The 25,278-nt window shown below is 47.4% G+C and overlaps 1 protein-coding gene across 4 annotated transcripts; it reads left to right on the forward strand.

The window, feature by feature from the left end:
* The first annotated feature begins 6,874 nt into the window (after window positions 1-6,874).
* epn1a (epsin 1a) lies at window positions 6,875-25,041 on the forward strand. 4 transcript variants are annotated; one of them, XM_052494953.1, is made up of 12 exons: window positions 6,875-6,969; window positions 10,069-10,171; window positions 12,009-12,167; window positions 18,473-18,601; window positions 18,964-19,084; window positions 19,332-19,492; window positions 19,766-19,837; window positions 20,937-21,020; window positions 22,675-22,969; window positions 23,520-23,678; window positions 23,889-24,122; window positions 24,224-25,041. In XM_052494953.1, exons 1-12 carry the CDS (start codon window positions 6,875-6,877, stop codon window positions 24,682-24,684), a joined length of 2,073 nt encoding a protein of 690 aa, XP_052350913.1. In that variant the 3' UTR covers window positions 24,685-25,041. The 4 variants fall into 4 exon arrangements, with proteins under 4 accessions (XP_052350913.1, XP_052350915.1, XP_052350912.1 ...); XM_052494955.1 differs by lacking the exon at window positions 6,875-6,969 and adding an exon at window positions 6,976-7,360; XM_052494952.1 differs by lacking the exon at window positions 6,875-6,969 and adding an exon at window positions 6,976-7,207.
* The last annotated feature ends 237 nt before the right edge of the window (window positions 25,042-25,278 follow it).

Raw genomic sequence — 25,278 nt, forward strand, 5'->3', positions numbered from 1 at the left:
TATTGTTTTGTAGAGTTTGTGTTACGGATTCGTGTTACGTTGTGTGATTAAACATGGATCGCAATATACACGCTGCAGTTTGGTCCGACTTTCCTTCACCACATGAAAACCGTGACAGTAGGGGTGTGGATCAGAAAACCAGTCAGTGTCTCATGCAGCATAACCCATCTTCTTCACATAGAGTTGATCAGGCTGTTGATTGCAAAGTTGCTGGATATTGGCGGGAACTGGAACACGCTGTTGTACATGTCAATCCTGAGCATCCCAAACATGCTCAATGGGTGACATGTCTGGTGTGTATGCAGGCAATGGAATAACTGGGACATTTTCAGCTTTCAATTTTCTTAAACAGCTCTGGTGGACATTCCTGCAGTCAGCATGACTATTGCACACACCCTCAACTTGACACAGCTGTGGCATTGTGTTGTGTGACAAAACGGCACATTTTAGAGTGTCCTTTTATTGTCCTCCAGCACCAGGTGCATCTGTGTAATGATCATGCTGTTTAATCAGCTTCTTGATATGCCACACCTGTCAGGTGGATGGGTTATCTTGGCAAAGGATATATGCTCACTAACAGGGATGTAAACAAAATTGTTCACAAAATGTGAGATAAATAAGCTTTTGGGATCTTTTATTTCAGCTCATGTAACATGGGACCAACACTTTACATGTTGAGTTTATATTTGGTTTCAGTGTAGATAGTGGATAAAAGGAGGAGTTGTGACCCACATGTATAGCAGCTCTTATAATGGTCCTCTGATCTGTTGACCTCCATGCATTATCATGGTTCAGCTGGGTTCTGACGCTATACTGTACATCTCTGTAAAATATGCTGGAGGTTACCTCTGTGTGGATGCTATATGCTACAGTAGTGTTATTGAGGGCAATTTACACAGCGACCCACAGCAGACATGCACATGTCCCAGACACACAATGTCCCAGGCTCAGAGGTATCCTGTTGGGTTAGGGTTATGGGGTTAGGAACTGAGAAACGTGATCTCTGGACATTACTGTCTGACTACCATGTGTATTTGTAAAAAGAGCTCTACAAATGTGAAGGAAAAATGTGAGTGATTGATGCCTGTGGATGTGACAGCACTTGCGGGATTGTGCCTGTTGAAAGATGATTCTATTTTTATTGTGATCATACTATTCATAATGATATGCACATGAACAGGGACTCATGCCTGAGGAGGACAGGATAGATGTTTCGTGTTGATGGACATTCAGCAGGGAGGGAGTGGAGAGGTGTTAATGATTACTATTCATACCAGCAGAAACCAAAGCAACAATAAAATGACATAACACACTTCTGTGTGAATCTGAATGTGAAGAATGTGAATGAGAGGAATAATTCCATTCACAACGAGGTGATTTATATGAGCTGATTTTATTTATAGCTCAATATTTGCCACTGGTTTTGCTGCTAAATTTAGGAAGTGGGCCTGCAGGAACGTCAAGCGACACAACACAAGCCTAACCCTCTTGAAATTAATGTCAGACAAATCTCAATGATTTGTTGTCTACTGTCCCTTAGTTATATATATATTTGATTATTTGTATTGGCTAGTATTTTATCCTGTCTTATTTGATAAATGCTTTGAAATATAAGTATTGAAATATGCTTATATTACTAAAGTATATTCATATTTGATCATTTTTTTATATAAGGCTTTCTAGGCCTGTTTGGGAAACAGTCAGGAGTCAGCTATAAAAAGACAAGCTAAGTTTATTAAGCGATTCAGGCTACATATAGGTTTTCTTGTTTCAAACAGGATAAACTCAAAGCACATTAATGCAATTACATCCGGCCGTGATTGGGAGTCCCATAGGGTGGCACACAATTGGCCCAGCGTCGTCAGGGTTTGGTTGGGTAGGCCGTTATTGTGAATAACCATTTGTTCTTAACTGGCTTGCCTAGTTAAATAAAGGTGAAATAAAAAATCAATAAAGAGGAAATCTGCAGTTGTAACAATAACAAAACATATTCCCAACCTGTTTCTGTATAAATGTGAAGGATGGGGCTGGAGAAATGTAACCCCTCTCCTTGCGTCCATAGACAGAGCTATGGATACAAGGACTGATCATTCAAGCATCCATGATATCAACATTATAGTTTTATCCATGTTTTGAGGCTATACAGTGTTTGTCTACATTTACTTTGTTTACAAACATTGGAGTAAAACAAGCTTATATTTTTGGTTCTGATGGGTTACTACAGTTCAACTAAGCTCTGTAGGCATTTTTAAGTTATATTCTTCAAGAAGGAATGGGTACATATCATGTCAAAAAATGTGTGCAGCAATTGCAGTTTTCCCCTTTAACAAAATACACATTTGGAATGTTGGCAACATTGCACTCGGGCACCCGAGTGGCACAGCAGTCTAAGGCACTGCATCTCACTGCTTGGCACAGCAGTCTAAGGCACTGCATCTCACTGCTTGGCACAGCAGTCTAAGGCACTGCATCTCAGTGCTTGGCACAGCAGTCTAAGGCACTGCATCTCAGTGCTTGGCACAGCAGTCTAAGGCACTGCATCTCACTGCTTGGCACAGCAGTCTAAGGCACTGCATCTCAGTGCTTGGCACAGCAGTCTAAGGCACTGCATCTCACTGCTTGGCACAGCAGTCTAAGGCACTGCATCTCAGTGCTTGGCACAGCAGTCTAAGGCACTACATCCTAGTGCTTGGCACAGCAGTCTAAGGCACTGCATCTCAGTGCTTGGCACAGCAGTCTAAGGCACTGCATCTCAGTGCTTGGCACAGCAGTCTAAGGCACTGCATCTCAGTGCTTGGCACAGCAGTCTAAGGCACTGCATCTCAGTGCTTGGCACAGCAGTCTAAGGCACTGCATCTCAGTGCTTGGCACAGCAGTCTAAGGCACTGCATCTCAGTGCTTGGCACAGCAGTCTAAGGCACTGCATCTCAGTGCTTGGCACAGCAGTCTAAGGCACTGCATCTCAGTGCTTGGCACAGCAGTCTAAGGCACTGCATCTCAGTGCTTGGCACAGCAGTCTAAGGCACTGCATCTCAGTGCTTGGCACAGCAGTCTAAGGCACTGCATCTCAGTGCTTGGCACAGCAGTCTAAGGCACTGCATCTCACTGCTTGGCACAGCAGTCTAAGGCACTGCATCTCACTGCTTGGCACAGCAGTCTAAGGCACTACATCCTAGTGCTTGGCACAGCAGTCTAAGGCACTGCATCCTAGTGCTTGGCACAGCAGTCTAAGGCACTGCATCTCACTGCTTGGCACAGCAGTCTAAGGCACTACATCCTAGTGCTTGACACAGCAGTCTAAGGCACTGCATCTCAGGGCTTGGCACAGCAGTCTAAGGCACTGCATCTCAGTGCTTGGCACAGCAGTCTAAGGCACTGCATCTCACTACTTGGCACAGCAATCTAAGACACTGCATCTCAGTGCTTGGCACAGCAGTCTAAGGCACTGCATCTCAGTGCTTGGCACCGCACTCTAAGGCACTGCATCTCAGGGCTTGGCACAGCAGTCTAAGGCACTGCATCTCAGTGCTTGGCACAACAGTCTAAGGCACTGTATCTCAGTGCTTGGCACAGCAGTCTAAGGCACTGCATCTCGGGGCTTGGCACCGCACTCTAAGGCACTGCATCTCAGGGCTTGGCACAGCAGTCTAAGGCACTGCATCTCAGTGCTTGGCACAACAGTCTAAGGCACTGTATCTCAGTGCTTGGCACAGCAGTCTAAGGCACTACATCCTAGTGCTTGGCACAGCAGTCTAAGGCACTACATCCTAGTGCTTGGCACAGCAGTCTAAGGCACTACATCTCAGGGCTTGGCACAGCAGTCTAAGGCACTGCATCTCAGGGCTTGACACAGCAGTCTAAGGCACTGCATCTCAGTGCTTGGCACAGCAGTCTAAGGCACTGCATTTCAGGGCTTGACACAGCAGTCTAAGGCACTGCATCTCAGTGCTTGGCACAGCAGTCTAAGGCACTGCATCTCAGTGCTTGGCACAGCAGTCTAAGGCACTGCATCTCAGTGCTTGGCACAGCAGTCTAAGGCACTGCATCTCAGTGCTTGGCACAGCAGTCTTAAGGCACTGCATCTCAGTGCTTGGCACAGCAGTCTAAGGCCCTGCATCTCAGGGCTTGGCACAGCAGTCTAAGGCACTGCATCTCAGTGCTTGACACAGCAGTCTAAGGCACTGCATCTCAGTGCTTGACACAGCAGTCTAAGGCACTGCATCTCAGTGCTTGACACAGCAGTCTAAGGCACTGCATCTCAGTGCTTGACACAGCAGTCAAAGGCACTGCATCTCAGTGCTTGACACAGCAGTCTAAGGCACTGCATCTCAGTGCTTGACACAGCAGTCTAAGGTACTGCATCTCACTGCTTGGCACAGCAGTCTAAGGCACTGCATCTCAGTGCTTGGCACAGCAGTCTAAGGCACTGCATCTCAGGGCTTGACACAGCAGTCTAAGGCACTGCATCTCAGGGCTTGAATTGCTGTGTTTGGCCGTTGTTGTAAATAAGAATTTGTTCTTAACTGACTGGTTAAATAAATTAATATATATATATATTTGATTTGAACACATTCGACCACACCACTTACATCTATCTTGGTCCTCAAATGTTTCTTAAACAGACTACGCACAGCAAGTCTAAGGCACTGCATCTCAGTGCTTGGCACAGCAGTCTAAGGCACTGCATCTCACTGCTTGGCACAGCAGTCTAAGGCACTGCATCTCAGTGCTTGGCACAGCAGTCTAAGGCACTACATCCTAGTGCTTGGCACAGCAGTCTAAGGCACTGCATCTCAGTGCTTGGCACAGCAGTCTAAGGCACTGCATCTCAGTGCTTGGCGCAGCAGTCTAAGGCACTGCATCTCAGTGCTTGGCACAGCAGTCTAAGGCACTGCATCTCAGTGCTTGGCACAGCAGTCTAAGGCACTGCATCTCAGTGCTTGGCACAGCAGTCTAAGGCACTGCATCTCAGTGCTTGGCACAGCAGTCTAAGGCACTGCATCTCAGTGCTTGGCACAGCAGTCTAAGGCACTGCATCTCAGTGCTTGGCACAGCAGTCTAAGGCACTGCATCTCAGTGCTTGGCACAGCAGTCTAAGGCACTGCATCTCACTGCTTGGCACAGCAGTCTAAGGCACTGCATCTCACTGCTTGGCACAGCAGTCTAAGGCACTGCATCTCACTGCTTGGCACAGCAGTCTAAGGCACTACATCCTAGTGCTTGGCACAGCAGTCAAAGGCACTGCATCCTAGTGCTTGGCACAGCAGTCTAAGGCACTGCATCTCACTGCTTGGCACAGCAGTCTAAGGCACTACATCCTAGTGCTTGACACAGCAGTCTAAGGCACTGCATCTCACTGCTTGGCACAGCAGTCTAAGGCACTGCATCTCAGTGCTTGGCACAGCAGTCTAAGGCACTGCATCTCACTACTTGGCACAGCAATCTAAGACACTGCATCTCAGTGCTTGGCACAGCAGTCTAAGGCACTGCATCTCAGTGCTTGGCACAGCAGTCTAAGGCACTGCATCTCGGGGCTTGGCACCGCAGTCTAAGGCACTGCATCTCAGGGCTTGGCACAGCAGTCTAAGGCACTGCATCTCAGTGCTTGGCACAACAGTCTAAGGCACTGTATCTCAGTGCTTGGCACAGCAGTCTAAGGCACTACATCCTAGTGCTTGGCACAGCAGTCTAAGGCACTGTATCTCAGTGCTTGGCACAGCAGTCTAAGGCACTACATCCTAGTGCTTGGCACAGCAGTCTAAGGCACTACATCCTAGTGCTTGGCACAGCAGTCTAAGGCACTACATCTCAGGGCTTGGCACAGCAGTCTAAGGCACTGCATCTCAGTGCTTGGCACAGCAGTCTAAGGCACTGCATTTCAGGGCTTGACACAGCAGTCTAAGGCACTGCATCTCAGTGCTTGGCACAGCAGTCTAAGGCACTGCATCTCAGTGCTTGGCACAGCAGTCTAAGGCACTGCATCTCAGTGCTTGGCACAGCAGTCTAAGGCACTGCATCTCAGTGCTTGGCACAGCAGTCTAAGGCCCTGCATCTCAGGGCTTGGCACAGCAGTCTAAGGCACTGCATCTCAGTGCTTGACACAGCAGTCTAAGGCACTGCATCTCAGTGCTTGACACAGCAGTCTAAGGCACTGCATCTCAGTGCTTGACACAGCAGTCAAAGGCACTGCATCTCAGTGCTTGACACAGCAGTCTAAGGCACTGCATCTCAGTGCTTGACACAGCAGTCTAAGGCACTGCATCTCAGTGCTTGACACAGCAGTCTAAGGTACTGCATCTCACTGCTTGGCACAGCAGTCTAAGGCACTGCATCTCAGTGCTTGGCACAGCAGTCTAAGGCACTGCATCTCAGGGCTTGACACAGCAGTCTAAGGCACTGCATCTCAGGGCTTGAATTGCTGTGTTTGGCCGTTGTTGTAAATAAGAATTTGTTCTTAACTGACTGGTTAAATAAATTAATATATATATATATTTGATTTGAACACATTCGACCACACCACTTACATCTATCTTGGTCCTCAAATGTTTCTTAAACAGACTACGCACAGCAACGACGCCACACATTCTCAACCGACGCCACACATTCTCAACCGACACCCAACTTCAGGTACAATTATAGAGGTCTGACGGGTGCTTTTATAGGCTCCACATGTTCCTTCATACAAAACAATCAATATCAAGGGTCAGTTTGACATTATGTTACAGTATAAAGCTTATTTACAAGTGTGATAAATAGCGCTACATTCCCATCCAGACAATGAAATTTAAATGAATGAAATTTAATTAATTTAGATCAAATTTTAACTATTTAATGCATAATGAATGTGTAGCTTCGCCCAGTTCATAAATATTAAATGATGGGAGCGTGCAAAGGGGTGCGGTCTTTCCTGTATTCGGGAACGGAACCGGAAGTTCCGCCATCTCCTTGTACCATTCGAGCTACAACAGGGTCAGTATAGACTTAATTTAGATGTTAAGTATGGTAAATTGTCAACAGTTATTAAATGTTATAAGTAATATTGACAGAGTGAACGTTCCATAACCATCAGTTTTATGTTAAGGATGGTGGTGTCACTCGATCAGATCATAAATACCACTCCTATTCTGTTGCCACTTGAACTGCTAGCAACAGGGTTCAACGTTATCTCATCTGTTTGTACTGTTGGCTACTTCAGCTACCTAGCTAGGTAAATAGCAATGATTCATTCAGTGTCGTGACAGGAATACCTATATTTAGTTAGTCGGGTTTCTCTTTCACGTTTTCCCCTTAACCCCAAACACAAGTGTAAAACGTTAAAATTGTTCGCAACTGAGAAAGCCAAGGAGGGGGGGAGTTAACGGTAAGTAAGCTAACGTTTTCCAGCTGATAGCTGGGAGGGTGGTACCAGATAGCTAACGTTAGCCAGCCTATAGCTAGCTAACTAATTAGTTAGTGTTCCCTTTTATCTGGTTTGGATGACCTTCTAAGTTTACCAACCAAGTTCGTTACGCTTCCCATTCTGTTCTTTGACAGTAGTAGTGTCAACTATTTCCTGTGGTAATGTTTGCATCAGTGTTGAATTGCTGTGTAGACTGTTATGAGAGATGATAACTGGTTAGCATGATAACTGGGTGGGGGTCTCCGGCTCAGGAGGGTGTGTGACTGTCTGATAGCAAGTGGGAACGAGCGTAGTGGCCACAGTGTCTCTGACATTGTCATGATCGTTACACCGCCCTTGTTTTTCTGGCGTTAGCACAAATATGGGTTGGTAGCGCCATAACTTTAAACTTGCTAGCTAATTCAACAGTTTGGTAGTTAGCTTATATTAGACTCAGCCAACTAGCCAAGTTTGTCTGGCTTCAGGTAGCTAGTTGCATGTGTATTGCATGTTGGGATTTGATTGCTAATAATGTATCTGCCATTGAATGCACATTGTATGTCCAGTGTCAGTGAAACCAAGGAAGTTCTGATACTTATTCCACTGTAAGCTGTCCTGAATATTTAAATGGCGTTAGCTAAGGTCCTTATCAACAGTTGAACTTGACGGTACAATAACAGAGCTACATACAACACCCGGACCTGTCCTGTCCTGTAGCATGTAGCTATGTTATTGTACCGTCAAGTTCAACTGTTGATAAGGAGCTTAGCTAATGCAGTGCTCCTCATTATGATGTGTAGGGTTGAGGTCATTGCCATTTTAAATTCAGCACAGGATATTTCTGTTTCAAGGAAATATCACTTTTTTTTTAGTATTTGTCAATTCTTGAATTGGAATTTCAGATCTCTTCCTCACTTTACATAGAAGTGGCCTGAACCCTGTTGATGTGTTGAATTGTGAGAGATTTAGGCTAAGCTTGTCCCTTATCTACATTCGGTCATGGTAGATGCCTTGTATGAACTTTGGAACGTTGCTCCAGTAATCTCTAAACTGACTTCAGGAATGGTTATCTCTCTGTGTTATGCAACCTAGTCTCCTATTAGTACTGTACAACCTGTCGTCTTCCACTCCTTATTAGTCTGCTCGGCCACACTGCTAGGGTCATTCAGCAGCACTGGAACAATTCTGTCAGAGAAGACAGTCGAATCATATAGGAATATGCTGTACCTACATATTAGATGAGTTTGTTAGTCACATACACAGGCTCGCAGATGTAATTGCAGGGCACAGTGAAATTCTTAAGCATCCGAGCTCCAACAGTCCAGGTCAAAAAGAGAAGTGAATAAAGCCCACTAAGAGTATTCATGCCACGGCATTGCTAAACAGTCCACAGAGTACTAACAGTTCAATGGTGTCAAAATAGTGACACTGTTCAAGCCTGCACGCCATGCTCATCTGACAGCATTAAGTGTGTCAGATAGTGAAAGTGAATCAAAGGAAAGTAGGTGCCTGGGAGTTTTTCATAGATGTCAACCATGCCTGTCCTGGAACTGTATGTGTGGACAAGAACATCAAGTCTGCTGCACCCCTGCCCAAAACACTGTGCCTAATTCCAATTAAACCCTGCCGTGTGTGTGTGTGTGTGTGTGTGTGTGTGTGTGTGTGTGTGTGTGTGTGTGTGTGCTGCCTTTCTCTCTCTGTTGACATAAAGGAGCACTATGTCCACTAAAATTGATTGCTGGTTTCATTTCTCTTTCACGCAATGTTTTCCTATTCATCTTGTCTCTTGATGTCTCTCTGATGATCTCTCTCTCCCTCCCTCTCTCTCTCCCTCCCTCTCGATGTCTCTCTCCCTCTCTCTTGATGTGTCTCTCGATTTCTCCCTCTCGATCTCTCTCTCTCTCTCCCTCTCGATGTCTCTCTCCCTCTCTCTTGATGTCTCTCTCGATTTCTCCCTCTTCCCTCCCTCTCGATCTCTCTCTCTCTCCCTCCCTCTCGATCTCTCTCTCCCTCCCTCTCGATCTCTCTCTCCCTCCCTCTCGATCTCTCTCTCTCTCTCTCCCTCCCTCTCGATCTCTCTCTCTCTCTCTCCCTCCCTCTCGCTCTCTCTCTCTCTCTCCCTCCCTCTCGATCTCTCTCTCTCTCTCCCTCCCTCTCGATCTCTCTCTCTCTCTCTCTCCCTCCCTCTCGATCTCTCTCTCTCTCTCTCTCCCTCCCTCTCTATCTCTCTCTCTCTCTCTCTCCCTCCCTCTCGCTCTCTCTCTCTCTCTCTCTCCCTCCCTCTCGATCTCTCTCTCTCTCTCCCTCCCTCTCGATCTCTCTCTCTCTCTCCCTCCCTCTCGATCTCTCTCTCTCTCCCTCCCTCTCGATCTCTCTCTCTCTCTCTCTCTCGATCTCTCTCCCTCCCTCTCGATCTCTCTCTCTCTCTCGATCTCTCTCCCTCGATCTCTCTCTCTCGATCTCTCTCTCTCTCTCTCCCTCCCTCTCGATCTCTCTCTCTCCCTCCCTCTCGATGTCTCTCTCTCTCTCTCTGTTGCTGCTTTTCTTTTTGTCTTCTTGTTTCTTCTCCTCAGAGTTTGGCTCCTCTCCTCTCTCTGTGTATTAACTCACTGTACACTTTGCCCTGGCTGCTATTTGTTTTGTGTTGTATTAACTATTTTACAACCCCTCTCTTTCTCTGTGTGGGGCAGATTTTCCGTGGAAACCGACAGCCAGACGGTTGCCATGTCGACCTCATCGCTACGGCGACAAGTGAAGAACATTGTCCACAACTTCTCAGAGGCAGAGATCAAGGTTCGCTCGTCCTCTTCCCTATTTTCTCTCTTCCTCTCCAACCACTTTTCCACCCACACCTCACACCTTTATTTTTTATTCTTCTGTTACCCATTGTCCTCTTCCTCCTATCCTCACCACTTCGTTGAAGGCCATCTCACCTCAGTCTTCCCCGCCTCTGCTTCCTCCCTCTCCAACTCTTTCTTCCTCTCCTCCCTTCTGTCTTAACTCCTCTTAACTATTGACTATTAACTACTTACCAAAGAATACATTCCACTGTGTACTCCCTGTATCTCCACCTCTCGCTATCTGGGTTCATGTAATCATGTTATCCATTCATCATGATGATTCTGTCCAGCCTGTTTATCATCACATCATCTCCACACCCCAGAGAGTAGAAGAGATGATCAGTTAAGGTGACCTACGATCACGGCTGTGGACTTATCAGGGGGTTCATTTGATTAAAGTACTTTGCATAATTGTTTTGTCTGTTTTTACATGTTTAGTCGGGAGCTATATTTTGTTGGCTTGAGCTTGCCAAGGGAATGAATAGTCTGTTGTCTTGATATAAACTACCAGTTGATTAATCAATTCATTGATCAATAAATCACACCTTAGATTGTTCAATGTTGAGTGCTTTTGGGGTGTCAGGTAGCCTAGTGGTTAGAGCGTTGGGCAAGTAACCGAAAGGTTGCTCGATCGAATTACCGAGCTGACAAGGTAAAAAAATATGTCCTTCTACCCCTGAACAGTTAACCCACTGTTCCCCTGTAGGCCGTCATTGTAAATAAGAATTTGTTCTTATTTGGTCTCTGTCTCCCCCCCCCCCCCCGTCCCCGTCCCTGGTCTCTCTCTCCCCCTGTATCTCTCTGTCCTCCCCCTGTCCCTGGTATCTCTCTGTCTCCCCCCTGTCACTGGTCTCTCTGTCCCCCCTGTCCCTGGTCTCTCTCCCCCTGGTATCTCTCTGTCCCCCTGTCCCTGGTATCTCTCTGCCCCCCTCTGTCTCTGGTCTCCCCCCTTGTCCCTGGTATCTCTCTGTCCTCCCCACTGTCCCTGGTATCTCTCTGTCCTCCCCCTGTCCCTGGTATCTCTCTGTCCTCCCCCTGTCCCTGGTCTCTCTCTCTCTCCCCCTGTCCCTGGTCTCTCTGTCCCCCTGTCCCTGGTCTCTCTGTCCCCCCCTGTCCCCGGTCTCTCTGTCCCCCTGTCCCCGGTCTCTCTGTCCCCCTGTCCCCGGTCTCTCTGTCCCCGGTCTCTCTCCCCCTGTCCCTGGTCTCTCTCCCCCTGTCCCTGGTCTCTCTCCCCCTGTCCCTGGTCTCTCTCCCCCTGTCCCTGGTCTCTCTCCCCCTGTCCCTGGTCTCTCCCCCCTGTCCCTGGTCTCTCTCCCCCTGTCCCTGGTCTCTCTCCCCCTGTCCCTGGTCTCTCTCCCCCTGTCCCTGGTCTCTCTCCCCCTGTCCCTGGTCTCTCTCCCCCTGTCCCTGGTCTCTCTGTCCCCCTGTCCCTGGTCTCTCTGTCCCCCTGTCCCTGGTCTCTCTGTCCCCCTGTCCCTGGTCTCTCTCCCCCCCTGTCCCTGGTCTCTCTCTCCCCCTGTCCCTGGTCTCTCTCTCCCCCTGTCCCTGGTCTCTCTCCCTCCCTCTCCCCCTGTCCCTGGTTTCTCTCTCCCCTCTCCCCCCTGTCCCTGGTCTCTCCCTCTCCTGTCCCTGGTCTCTCTGTCCCCCTGTCCCTGGTCTCTCTCTCTCCCCCTGTCGCCCCCTGTCCCTGGTCTCTCTCCTTCCCTCTCCCCCTGTCGCCCCCTCTGTCCCTGGTCTCTCCCCCCCCGTCCCCCCGTCCCTGGTCTCTCTTCTCTCCCCCTTGTCTCCAGGTGCGGGAAGCGACATCCAATGACCCATGGGGCCCCAGCAGCTCTCTGATGTCAGAGATTGCAGACCTGACCTACAACGTAGTGGCCTTCTCTGAGATCATGAGCATGGTGTGGAAACGACTCAACGACCACGGCAAGAACTGGAGACACGTCTACAAGGTGAGTGATTAAGTGAGAGAGATCTGTTCAAGATTGAGCATAACAACGGGTGACGTAGTCTGTCTGTCTGGTTTGTCTGCTCACTGTTGTATGTGTGGACATAGGAATTAGAATACTAGAATGGACATGACCACAGCCTGTCATTTCAAATGGGAACAAATTAGTCATAGTGGGCAGAACAAGAAAGCAGGTGGGCAGAGCCAAGCACGATCTAGCGAGATCCTATTGGTGCGTTCTAGCATGCATTTGCATATTTTCTAGCATGCGGTAACATTTTAGTTTTGGGAAGAGGACTATATTAAGATAAATAGTTTTATCGATGAGAAAATGTGCAGAATGTCAGCCAAAATCCATCTTGTTCCATCCACTGCCGGCCACTGGGCTTCCTCTCACTACCATATTTGGTAGTGAGTGGAAATGCCAAACAGATGCTTCACATTTATACATCCGGTGAAATATCTGTCTCATTGTTCTAAGGCTTCATATGACAGTATAAAATATCTTCCATTTTGGCCAGTGACTAGGTCAGCCAGGGATAAGATATTGTGCACATTATGCTTGTTAGCTAGCCAGTCAGTTTCAGTGGAATTAATGATTCCATGAATTTTTCAAATGAACTGCCATAGACGCGTTAAAGAGGTCAATGGAACGCAGACTGTGGGGGATAGAATAAGGACGCCAGATTGGCACGCGTTCAACCAATCTGATCAAACAAAGTGGATATTGGTCAAATCCGTCATGGTTGATATATTGTAACATCCCCACAATGTGGTTACTTAAGTCCCATGTGGCTGTTTTCACTGCATTTAGATGTAGTTCCTTTTCAGCTTTAGAAGAAGTTGACTGCTAACTCATATAAACTGGTAGCATAGCTACACTACATAACCAAAAGTATCTGGACACCTGCTTGTCGAACATCTCATTCCAGAATCATGGCCATTAATATCAAATAAAATGTTATTTGTCACATACACATGGTTAGCAGATGTTAATGGGAGTATAGAGAAATGCTTGTGCTTCTAGTTCCTACAATGCATTAATATCCAATGAGTAATCTAACCTAACAATTTCACAACAACTACCTTATACACACAAGTGTAAAGTCCACAATCATCTCCTTTGTTTAGTTGATGTTGAGTGCGAGGTTGTTTTCATGACACCACACTCCGAGGGCCTTCACCTCCTCCCTGTAGGCCATCTCGTTGTTGTTGGTAATCAAGCCTACCACTGTAGTGTCGTCTGCAAACTTGATGATTGAGTTGGAGGCGTGCATGGCCACGCAGTCGTGGGTGAACAGGGAGTACAAGAGAGGGCTGAGAACGCACCCTTGTGGGGACCCTGTGTTGAGGATCAGCGTGGTGGAGATGTTGTTACCTACCTTCACCGCCTGGGGGCGGCCCGTCAGGAAGTCCAGGACCCAGTTGCACAGGGCGGGGTCGATACCCAGGGTCTTGAGCTTGAGGATGAGTTTGGAGGGTACTATGGTGTTAAATGCTGAGCTGTAGTCGATGAACAGCATTCTCACATAGGTATTCCTCTTGTCCAGATGGGTTCAGGCAGTGTGCAGTGTGATTGCGTCGTCTGTGTACCTGTTGGGGCGGTAAGCAAATTGGAGTGGGTCTAGGGTGTCAGGTAGGGCGGAGGTGATATGGTCCTTGAATAGTCTCTCAAAGCACTTCATGATGACGGAAGTGAGTGCTACGGGGCGGTAGTCGTTTAGCTCAGTTACCTTAGCTTTCTTGGGAACAGGAACAATGGTGGCCCTCTTGAAGCATGTGGGGACAGCAGACTGGGATAGGGATTGATTGAATATGTCCGTAAACACACCAGCCAGCTGGTCTGCGCATGCTCTGAGGGTGCGGCTGGGGATGCCGTCTGGGCCTGCTGCCTTGCGAGGGTTGACACGTTTAAGTTTTTTGCTCATGTCGGCTGCAGTGAAGGAGAGCCCGCAGGTTTTGGTAGCGGGGTGTCAGTGACACTGTAGTGTCATCAAAGCAAGCAAAGAAGTTTAGTTGTTTAGTCTGTTTGGGAGCAAGACATCCTGGTCCGTGACGGGCCTGGTTCTCCTTTTGTAATCCGTGATTCACTGTAGACCCTGCCACATACCTCTTGTGCCTGAGCCGTTGAATTGCGTCTCTACTTTGTCTCTATACTGACCCTTAGCTTGTTTGATTGCCTTGCGGAGGGAATAGCTACAATGTTTGTATTCGGTCATGTTTCCGGTCACCTTGCCCTGGTTAAAAGCAGTGGTTCCCGCTTTCAGTTTTGAACGAATGCTGCCATATTGAGTTAGTCCCCCTTTGCTGCTATAACAGCTTCTATTATTGTGGGTAGGCTTTCCACTAGATGCTTCCATACTTCCATTCGGCCACGAGCAGTAGTGAGGTCGGGCACTAATGTTGAGCAATTAGGCCTGGCTCGCATTCGGTGTTCCAATTATTCCAAAAGGTGTTCAATGGTGTTGAGGTCAAGGCTCAGTGCAGGCCAGTCAAGTTATTCCACACCAATCTCGACAAACCAGTTCTGTATGAACCTCGCTTTGTGCAAGGGGGCATTGTCATGGTGAAATGGGACAGGGCCTTCCCAAACTGTTGCCACGAAGTTGGAAACACAGAATTGTCTAGAATGTCATTGTATGCTCTAGTGTTAAAATTTCCCTTCACTGGAACTAAGGGACCTACAGTAGCCCAAACCATGAAAAACAGCCCTGGATCATTATTCCATCCCCAACAAACTTGACAGTTGGCACTATGCATTCAGGCAGGTAGTGTTCTCCTGGCATCTTCCCAAACCCAGATTCGTCTATCGGACTGCCAGATGGTGAAGCGTGATTCATCACTCCAGAGAAGACGTTTCCACTGCTCCAGAGTCCAATGGCGGCGAGCTTTACACCACTCCAACCGATGCTTGGCATTGCGCATGGTGATCTTAGGCTTGTGTGCGACTGCTCTGCCTTGGAACTCCATGTCATCAAGCTCCCGACAACAGTTATTGTGCAGATGATGCTTCCAGAGGCATTTTGGAACTCTGTAGTGAGTGTTGCAACTGAGGACAGACTTTTTTGTTTTTTTGTTCACACTACACGCTTCAGCACTCGGCGGTCCCGTTCTGTATGCTTGTGTGGCCTACCACTTCATGGCTGAGCCGTTGTTGCCCTGAGACATTTCTACTTCACAATAACAGCACTTAGAGTTGGCCGGGGCAGGTCTAGCAGATCCTCCACCATATTTCACAGTGGGTGTGAGACCTGGAGAGGCCTGCAAGCCACAGTGTTTCGCACCCACTGTGAAATATGATGCAGGATCAGTGACGATCTGGGGGTGCTTCAGCAAGGATGGAATCGGGCAGATTTGTCTTTGTGAAGGACGGATGAATCAAGCCACGTACAAAGTTGTCCTGGAAGAAAACTTGCTTCCTTCTGCTCTGACAATGTTCCCCAACTCTGAGGATTGTATTTTCCAGCAGGACAATGCTCCATGCCACACAGCCAGGTCAATCAAGGTGTGGATGGAGGACCACCAGATCAAGACCCTGTCATGGCCAGCCCAATCTCCAGACCTGAACCCCATTGAAAACCTCTGGAATGTGATCAAGAGGAAGATGGATGGCCACAAGCCATCTAACAAAGACGAGCTGCTTGAATTTTTGCGCCAGGAGTGGCATAATGTCACCCAACATCAATGTGAAAGTCTGGTGGCTAGCATGCCAAGACTCATGAAAGCTGTGATTGAAAATCAGGGTTATTCCTCTAAATATTGATTTCTGAACAATTCCTAAGTTAAAACATTAGTATGGTGTTTAAAAATGAATATGAACTTGTTTTCTTTGCATTATTCGAGGTCTGACAACACTGCATCTTTTGTTATTTTGACCAGTTGTCATTTTCTGCAAATAAATGCTCTAAATGACAATATTTTTAATTTGGAATTTGGGAGAAATGCTGTCAGTAGTTTATTGAATAAAACAAAACAATTCATTTTACCCAAACACATGCCTATAAATAGTAAAACCAGAGAAACTGATAATTTTGCAGTGGTCTTTTCATTTTTTCCAGATATATACAGTGGGGCAAAAAAGTATTGTCAGCCACCAATTGTGCAAGTTCTCCCACTTAAAAAGATGAGAGAGGCCTGTAATTTTCATCATAGGTACACTTCAACTATGACAGATAAAATGAGAAAAAAATGATTTTTTATGAATTTATTTGCAAATTATGGTGGAAAATAAGTATTTGGTCACCTACAAACAAGCAAGATTTCTGGCTCTCACAGACCTGTAACTTCTTCTTTAAGAGGCTCCTCTGTCCTCCACTCGTTACCTGTATTAATGGCCCCTGTTTGAATTTATCACTATGAAAGACACCTGTCCACAACCTCAAACAGTCACACTCCAAACTCCACTATGGCCAAGACCAAAGAGCTGTCAAAGGACACCAGAAACAAAAGTGTAGACCTGCACCAGGCTGGGAAGACTGAATCTGCAATAGGTAAGCAGCTTGGTTTGAAGAAATCAACTGTGGGAGCAATTATTAGTAAATGGAAGACATACAAGACCACTGATAATCTCCCTCGATCTGGGGCTCCATGCAAGCTCTCACCCCGTGGGGTCATAATTATCACAAGAACGGTGAGCAAAAATCCCAGAACCACACAGGGGGGACCTAGTGAATGTGCTGCAGAGAGCTGGGACCAAAATAACAAAGCCTACCATCAGTAACACATTATGCCGCCAGGGACTCAAATCCTGCAGTGCCAGACGTGTCCCCCTGCTTAAGCCAGTACATGACCAGGCCCGTCTGAAATTTGCTAGAGAGCATTTGGATGATCCAGAAGAAGATTGAGAGAATGTCATATGGTCAGATGAAACCAAAATAGAACCTTTTGGTAAAAACTTTGTTTGGAGGACAAAGAATGCTGAGTTGCATCCAAAGAACACCATACCTACTGTGAAGCATGGGGGTGGAAACATCATGCTTTTGGGCTGTTTTTCTGCAATGGGACCAGGACGACTGATCCGTGTAAAGGAAAGAAGAATGCCCTTCCATCAGCAAGGGCATTGAAGATAAAACATGGCTGGGTCTTTCAGCATGACAATGATCCCAAACACCCCGCCCTGGCAACGAAGGAGTGGCTTTTCAAGGTCCCGGAGTGGCCTAGCCAGTCTCCAGATCTCAACCCCATAGAAAATCTTTGGATGGAGTTGAAAGTCCGTGTTCCCCAGCAACAACCCCAAAACATCACTGCTCTAGAGGAGGTCTGCATCGAGGAATGGGCCAAAATACCAGCAACAGTGTGTGAAAACCTTGTGAAGACTTACAGAAAACGTTTGACCTCTGTCATTGCCAACAAAGGGTATATAACAAAGTATTGAGAAACTTTTGTTATTGACCAAATACTTATTTTCCACCATTTGCAAATTAATTCATTAAAACTCCTACAATGTGATTTTCTTGATTTTTTTTTCTTCTCATTTTGTCTTTCATAGTTGAAGTGTACCTATGATATAAATTACAGGCCTCTCATCTTTTTAAGTGGGAGAACTTGCACAATTGGTGGCTGACTAAATACTTTTTTGCCCCACTGTAAGTGTATAGAGGCCCATTATGAGCAACCATCACTCCTGTGTTCCAATGGCATGTTGTGTTAGCTAATCCAAGTTTACCATTTTAAAAGGCTAATTGATCATTAGAAAACCCTTTTGCAATTATGTTAGCACTGCTGAAAACTGTTGTTTCTGATCAAAGAAGCAATAAAACTGGCCTTCTTTAGACTAGTTGAGTATCTGGAGCATCAGCATTTGTGGGTTCGATTACAGGCTCAAAATGGCCAGAAACAAAGACCTTTCTTCTGAAACTCGTCAGTCTATTCTTGTTCTGAGAAAACAAGGCTATTTCATTTGAGAAATTGCCAAGAAACTGAAGATCTCGTACAACGCTCTGTACTGCTTCCTTCACAGAACAGCGCAAACTGTCTTGGTGATGATGACATGAACCTGTATTGGGGTTAGTATCTATACAAGCATTATACACTGATTTTTACCTCAACATAGTGTGAAATGCACATAAACAATAGCCTAAATGTAGGCTAATTCTACTGTGGGGAAATGAGGAGATTCGGGATATTCCTTCACTGCCCTTTCCTGTACTCTTCCTTGGCAATTCCATTGTTTTGGTCGAGTTCGATTGACCTCTTTACCACATCTATGGCTGCTATTCTCGTCCTGTTCTGGAACTTTGAGGGTTTATGACATGGCATCTCCAGTAATTGAATATCTCTGTGGTTTCTACTGTACTGTGTGTTCTCCAGGCTATGACTCTCATGGAGTACCTCATAAAGACTGGTTCAGAGCGCGTGGCTCAGCAGTGCAGAGAGAACATCTACGCTGTCCAGACTCTCAAGGACTTCCAGTTCATTGACAGAGACGGCAAGGACCAGGTACGACGCGCTCGCACGCGCACACACACTGTGCACACACACTGTACACACATTCCCAAACACACACTGGTACGGGATCACTACTCGCCTCTCATTGAAGGACTTTACAATGTTTTCACTGTGACCTCTTATACAAACACAGAGTGAAAGCCAACAGTAACATGTTTATGGGCTGGTAATGGCAATATAACAGGTCACAGGGAAACACTGATGGAAGTGGAACGACTGAAACAGGAATGTAGCACTTAGTTTGCAGGCAAATAACTGACATTTATCAACTATTCAGTGACACAGCTGGGTAGTTAGGAAGGTTATGCACTGAGTTGTATGTACTCATGTGCATTCACCTGCATGTGTGTCAGGGGGTGAATGTGCGGGAGAAGGCCAAACAGCTGGTAACACTGCTGAAGGACGAGGAGAGACTACGAGAGGAGAGGATCCATGCCCTCAAGACCAAAGAGAAGATGGCACAGACCACCAGTGGTGAGAGACAACTACATCACCCAGCCTGCACCAGCCACCAGGGGATCTGAAACAGATTGAGAAGAAAAGCAAACCATAGACAGAAATGTAGTTTTAAATTGTCTGCTGTGATGCAGAGCTTCCCTGATCCTGGAGAGATGCATGTGGTGTTTGCAGGCTTTTATTCCTGCCCAGCTCTAACTATGCTCAAATGCAAACTATAACATTTTCTTTCCCTGTTCTCCGTTCCCCTCATCCTGTCCCCCAGCCTCTTCGGCCCCCTCAGCTCCAGGTCTGGGGGGTGGAGCGCTGTCTCAGGGCTCTCACTCCGCAGGGGCGGACCCAGAGCAAGCGTGGCCACAGAGCTCCGGTGAGGAGGACCTGCAGCTGCAGCTGGCCCTGGCCATGAGCAAGGAGGAGGCGGAACAGGTATACAGTACAGCCAGCCTGGAGCTGGTGGAGGGTAGGCAGAGCCCCCGCTGGCCAACCACACTGTTAACCTGAGGTCCAATGGCTTGATAAAGGGGTTGATTTGTATAGGATATATGCACTGTACACCCTACAACCACTATACATAGAACACATGTATATGGTAACACTTAACTACAGTCCATAACAGAAGTATCCGGGCATAGCAAGGTTAACCCAGGACAATGTGTGTTTCCATTCACTCACCTTTACCCTCTGACCCCTGACCCCCAGACTACTGTGGCCCCTCTGGAGGACGCAGAGCTCCGCTATGCACTCACACTCAGCAAGGAAGTACAAGAACAGGTCAGGGGGCAAAGGTCACCTGACCGGCCGATCATCATCTACCTATCTACCTTTCTGTCTACCCAGCCGGCGGTCACGCCATCGAGTCTTAATCCCAATCAAAATGAATGATTTTTATAGGAATGATCTGTTTCATTAATTCCAAACATACACATGTCAATGGGTTAATAATATAAGAGGGTAAGAAGGAAAGAAGTAGTTTTAAAAATAACTCCCCTATGATTTAATCAGTGTAAAATGATGCATGGCAAAGACTTCATCATTTGAATGACTCAATTGAACCCTTTCTGAATGAGTGATTACTCCCTTTTTTCCTTCCATTGCAAATGACTCTGTTCTGAACGCATGCTTCAAACTACACACACAATGACATACTTACACACTCAATTAAAGGCATCTTCCAGTGCCCGCACTCTGCAAGTTGGAGGGCAGTATTCAATCAACACCGGTATTCAGAAGTTTAGAGGGTAAGGCAAAACAACTCTACCTTTAGCATAAAGACAAACTGGATAAAAACAACCCATGTTATTTTGTCTCACAAAGTTCTTAAGTATAGATAAAGCCTCAATGTAATTCTATGACCCTGACTTCGTTCTAGAATGTCAACTTCCTTGTAGAAGCACAAGAAGAGGACTTGTTTTGTCTGCCCATGAATATTTCTGGATACAGGTAGTGGTTGAATAGAGAGCCCTGGCAGATAGTCCACGTCCACTATGGCTGGGACCCTGACCAGTTTCTTCAGAAGGTGAAAGAAGAGGAAGCTGCCCATAGCGGCTGGTCTAGAATCAGTTTTGATTTCCTCAAGGAAGGGAGAATGTTTTCCAACTCTCTAAGTTGGGTTGAGGGGAGCTGATCTGAGAGCAGCCACTAAAGGCAGCATCTGTCCTGAAGCTTTGCATCATGGTCAGATAGTGCTTCCTGGGGGAGTGAAATTAAGTTGCTCCCTAGACACTGATCTAATGTCAGTTTAGCATTTTCTCCCCAAATGGCTTTGGCTACAATTTGGAGGTAGTAAGCTGATCCTAGATCTGTGCCTATGGGCTGGCCTGCCCGATCGCTTGTCGCAGGTGATGACATCACAGCTGTATGTGATTGGCAGGAGGAGAGGCTGCGCAGGGGGGACGACCTGAGACTGCAGATGGCCATCGAGGAGAGCAGGATGGAGAAGGCCAAGCCAGAGGAGGTGTGTTTGGTGACGTGTGTGTACGCCAGCCATAGGGGAGGGAGGGATGGGGGCTACACACACTCTTTAGACAATACCACTCAGTTCCTCTTTCTCTCTCCTGGTGTTACCTGCTGTAGTTGTGTCTCTCACCTGTGCATTCTGTGTTGGAGAGAGCTGAAAGCGAAGGTAGTGTAGACCGAAACCAGAAGGGTTTCTAAACCCTATCAGGTAACTGACTGAAAGCTATGATATTTTCTAGAGGTGCCTTTTAGAATTAAAGTTGTGCTTAAGAACTGAAAGCGTTTGCCAATTATCTGACTGACATCAACAGACCGGTCCCCAGACCACAGGTTGAGAAACAAGAAACACCCCTCGCTCTCTCCCGTCCCGGTACTAGTTGATCTATCCCTTCTTTCATACTCTGCTTTTATCAAGGCAACTGTGTGTGTGTTGCCTGTGTGTTAACATTTGTTTAGTGTGTATGTTAACTGACTGTATGCTCTGATGTTCATGTGTGTATGAGAGACGGACTACTCTAGGCCTTGAGCTCATTGACTCTTGGTGTCTGTTCAACATCAGTGGGTGTGTGTGGGTGTGGGTGTGTGTGTGTATGAGAGACGGACTACTCTAGCCTTGAGCTCATTGACTCTTGGTGTCTGTTCAACATCAGTGGGTGTGTGTGGGTGTGGGTGTGTGTGTATGAGAGACAGACTACACTAGGCCTTGAGCTCATTGACTCTTGGTGTCTGTTCAACATCAGTGTGGGGGTGTGTGTGTATGAGAGACAGACTACTCTAGGCCTTGAGCTCATTGACTCTTGGTGTCTGTTCAAAATCAGTGTGTGTGTGTGTATGAGAGACAGACTACTCTAGGCCTTGAGCTCATTGACTCTTGGTGTCTGTTCAACATCAGTGTGTGTGGGGGTGTGTGTGTGGTGTGTGTGTGTATGAGAGACAGACTACACTAGGCCTTGAGCTCATTGACTCTTGGTGTCTGTTCAACATCAGTGTGTGGGTGTGGGTGTGTGTGTATGAGAGACAGACTACTCTAGGCCTTGAGCTCAGTGTGTGTGTGTGTGTGTGTGTGTGTGTGTGTGTATGAGAGACAGACTACACTAGGCCTTGAGATCATTGACTCTTGGTGTCTGTTCAACATCAGTGTGTGGGTGCGTGTGTGGGTGTGTGTGTATGAGAGACAGACTACACTAGGCCTTGAGCTCATTATAATAATATATGCCATTTGCAGTGTGTGTATGGAGAGCAGACTACAGGCCTTCAGCTCATTGTGCATACAACATCAGTGTGTGGGGTGTGTGTGTATGAGAGACAGACTACACTGGCCTTGAGCTCATGCCATTTAGCAGACTCACAGTCATGTGTGCTGATGGGTGGTCCCGGGAATCGAAACCCACTACCCTGGCGTTACAAGCGCCATGCTCTACCAACTGAGCTACAGAAGGACCACATCAGTGTGTGGGTGTGTGTGTGTGGGGGTGTGTGTGTATGAGAGACAGACTACTCTAGGCCTTGAGCTCATTGACTCTTGGTGTCTGTTCAACATCAGTGGGTGTGTGTGTATGAGAGACAGACTACACTAGGCCTTGAGCTCATTGACTCTTGGTGTCTGTTCAACATCAGTGTGTTGTTATAACCTGTGTATTATCCTCTCCCAGAGTGCGTTAATGGAGCTGAGTGCTGTGGACCCCTGGGGGGCTCCTGCTGCTGCCTCTGGGGGCTCTGCCGGCCCCTCACCCCCTCCCACAGTCCCCCTCCCAGCCCCCTCTGCCTCTGGCCCCTGGGGCCTGGCCCCTGCAGACCCTTGGGGAGCCTCGTCGCCTGCCTCACCCCCCAGCGTAGACCCGTGGGCTAGTGGAGGGACGGCCCCCCCAACGATAGCCCCCCCGCCAGACCCCTGGGGAGAGACAGCCTCCTCAAGAGTCAACTCAGTTGACCCCTGGGGACCCTCAGGTTAGTGACCTCTGACCTTTACTCCCCTGGCCTCGTCTACACCGGTTACCCTCATTCCGTCTCCTTGTCCCACACCCCTACCTCCACACACTGGACATCAATACATTTGGTCTATTTTCCCAATACTCTTCAAATAGCCAGCATGTTTATATAATTTGGAATGTGACCCTCCATATCTCAGTCAGGGGTATCTCTGGTTTCAATAAAATATCTCTGTCCGTTCTTACCTCCTTTCAAGTAAAAAGACTGTCTTTCCAGCTCTTCAATAGCAGTACAGATAAATGAGAGAAAGTGGGGAAAGGAAGCCAAATTGGACTATTGGGATCCAGCCCAGCTCCTTGTTCCCTGAATATTGTATGATGTTGTGCAGGGTTGTATTCCATTCCTGTTCAGTTCAAGAGATGAACAATTCTCATTGAAATTAAATTCCACTTTTGAAATCTTAGACGGGAATTCCAATTCATCTTTTGAATTGACTGACTTGAAATGGTATTGACCCCGACCCTGGTGTTGTATGAGCCAAACCCCTGCCTGTCTCCCTCCCCCATAGCTGTGACCCCCCCCAGTGTCGACCCCTGGGGTCCCTCTGTGCCCCTCTCCACCACCTCCTCTTTTGGGGGGCCAATAGACCCCTGGGCTGGGGACGGGGTTGACCCCATCATCACCTCTGACCCATGGAGCGACTCCGCCAAACACACTAATGGCACAGGTACATCCACACACACACTGACACATAATGGCAAGGACATGTGGATGAGATGCTCATTGAGCACCCCCCCATTCACCCACAAACACAGTTGTCTTGCATTCCATCCTCCCTCAGTAATACTGGTATAATGCTGTGGTGTCTAATCTGGTTAGTCACTATAAATACAGTACTCCATGTTCACCTTCACGCTCTCTGTCTCTCGGTCTGTAGGACACCCAGAACTGCGAGGTCAGTTAACGGGCGATAGTGCGGGTTCTCCGGTGCCCTTTGACCTCACATCTCTGTGCTCTTCACTTCCTGTCCGTAAGACCCCCGAGTCGTTCCTGGGGCCCAACGCATCTCTGGTGGACCTGGACTCACTGGTGTCTTCTAAACCCAAACCTAAACAACCTCCTCCTCCATCAATCTCCTCCTCAACACACAACCCCTTCCTCCAGACTACAGGTACTGATAACACACATAAGCACATAAATACACACATTTTTAAGCACTTTGTGTTTGTAATAAATGAAAGTATATTGGTTGAAGTATTCTCTCCTCTCCAGCCTCGTCTTCAGCCCCTGGCATGGCAGTCACCCCGGGCAGCACAATCTCCAGCAGGGGGGTTTCCCCGACGCCACCCCCCACCTCCAACCCGTTTGGCACGGCCGCCCCCATGTCCTCCATCTCCCCACAGCCCTCCACACTGGGCCTCAGCAGCCTCCGCACCAGCCCTGTACCACCCAACCCCATGGCATACCCTGGCATGGGCTTGGGGCCTATGGGTATTGGAGCACCAGGCCTGGGGATGGGCATGATGCAGAGCCCCATGGGAATGTCCCCCTACGGTGGGCTCTCGCCCATGGGTCCTCCTGGGTCCTCTCACTTCATGGGGCCCGGAGGGGCCCTGCCCCCACAGCTGAATTTTGGGGGGCCTACGGGGGCAGCTGGAGTGATGGGAGGAGTGGGAGGGGCAGTGGGAGGGGCCGGAGTGACGGGCGCCAGCACCAATCCCTTTCTTCTTTGAGGGCGTTTCGGCACTCCCCCTTCCTCTTCAACACCCAATCCAGGCCCTGCCCCACCCCCTGGCTCATCTACTCCCCCCCCCAGAGCGATCCTCCTTCAACACAAACAATTTATGTTTCCAATAAGAAACGTGTGTACATCTCTATATTTAAAGAAAATCTGAATTTGTTATTTTCTTTCAGAAGCATTTACATGTATTTTTCTCCAGGCTCAGATGAATTTCAACAACAAATATTTTGGTTCCTTTCATTTTAGTGGGATGTAGCGGGAGGGAAATAGACGTTTATTTATTTTTATTTCGTTTTAATGCGTTTTGCTTTCTTTCAGTCCTTTCTGAAATAAAGGTGGGTGTTTGAGAGTTTTGCTTCATCAGTTATGTCACACTGATATAATATTGTATTGCACTGACAGGGATGGGGAGAGAGGGGACATGGCCACTAACAAACTGAAACACAAACAAATTCCTGTACATGCCTCCTTTCTTTGTCTGAAAAGAGGAGGATTGAAGGAGGATTTGATTAAAAAAACTCCTGAACAAGATTTGGACTGAAAAAACTGGCATTAACATTTCAGCCACAATATAGTCAAATCATTC

This window comes from Oncorhynchus keta, chromosome 34, assembly GCF_023373465.1.
Source record: "Oncorhynchus keta strain PuntledgeMale-10-30-2019 chromosome 34, Oket_V2, whole genome shotgun sequence".
Taxonomy (NCBI): domain Eukaryota; kingdom Metazoa; phylum Chordata; class Actinopteri; order Salmoniformes; family Salmonidae; genus Oncorhynchus; species Oncorhynchus keta.

What these genes read in the sequence shown, in the direction of transcription:
- epn1a (XM_052494952.1), top strand. Translation starts at nt 7,074, where the DNA reads ATGTTAAGGATGGTGGTGTCACTCGATCAGATCATAAATACCACTCCT. An exon ending in GATGGCACAGACCACCAGTG is followed by an intron (nt 19,085 to 19,331) that starts GTGAGAGACAAC and finishes CCTGTCCCCCAG; the next exon opens with CCTCTTCGGCCCCCTCAGCT. An exon ending in GCAAGGAGGAGGCGGAACAG is followed by an intron (nt 19,493 to 19,765) that starts GTATACAGTACA and finishes CCTGACCCCCAG; the next exon opens with ACTACTGTGGCCCCTCTGGA.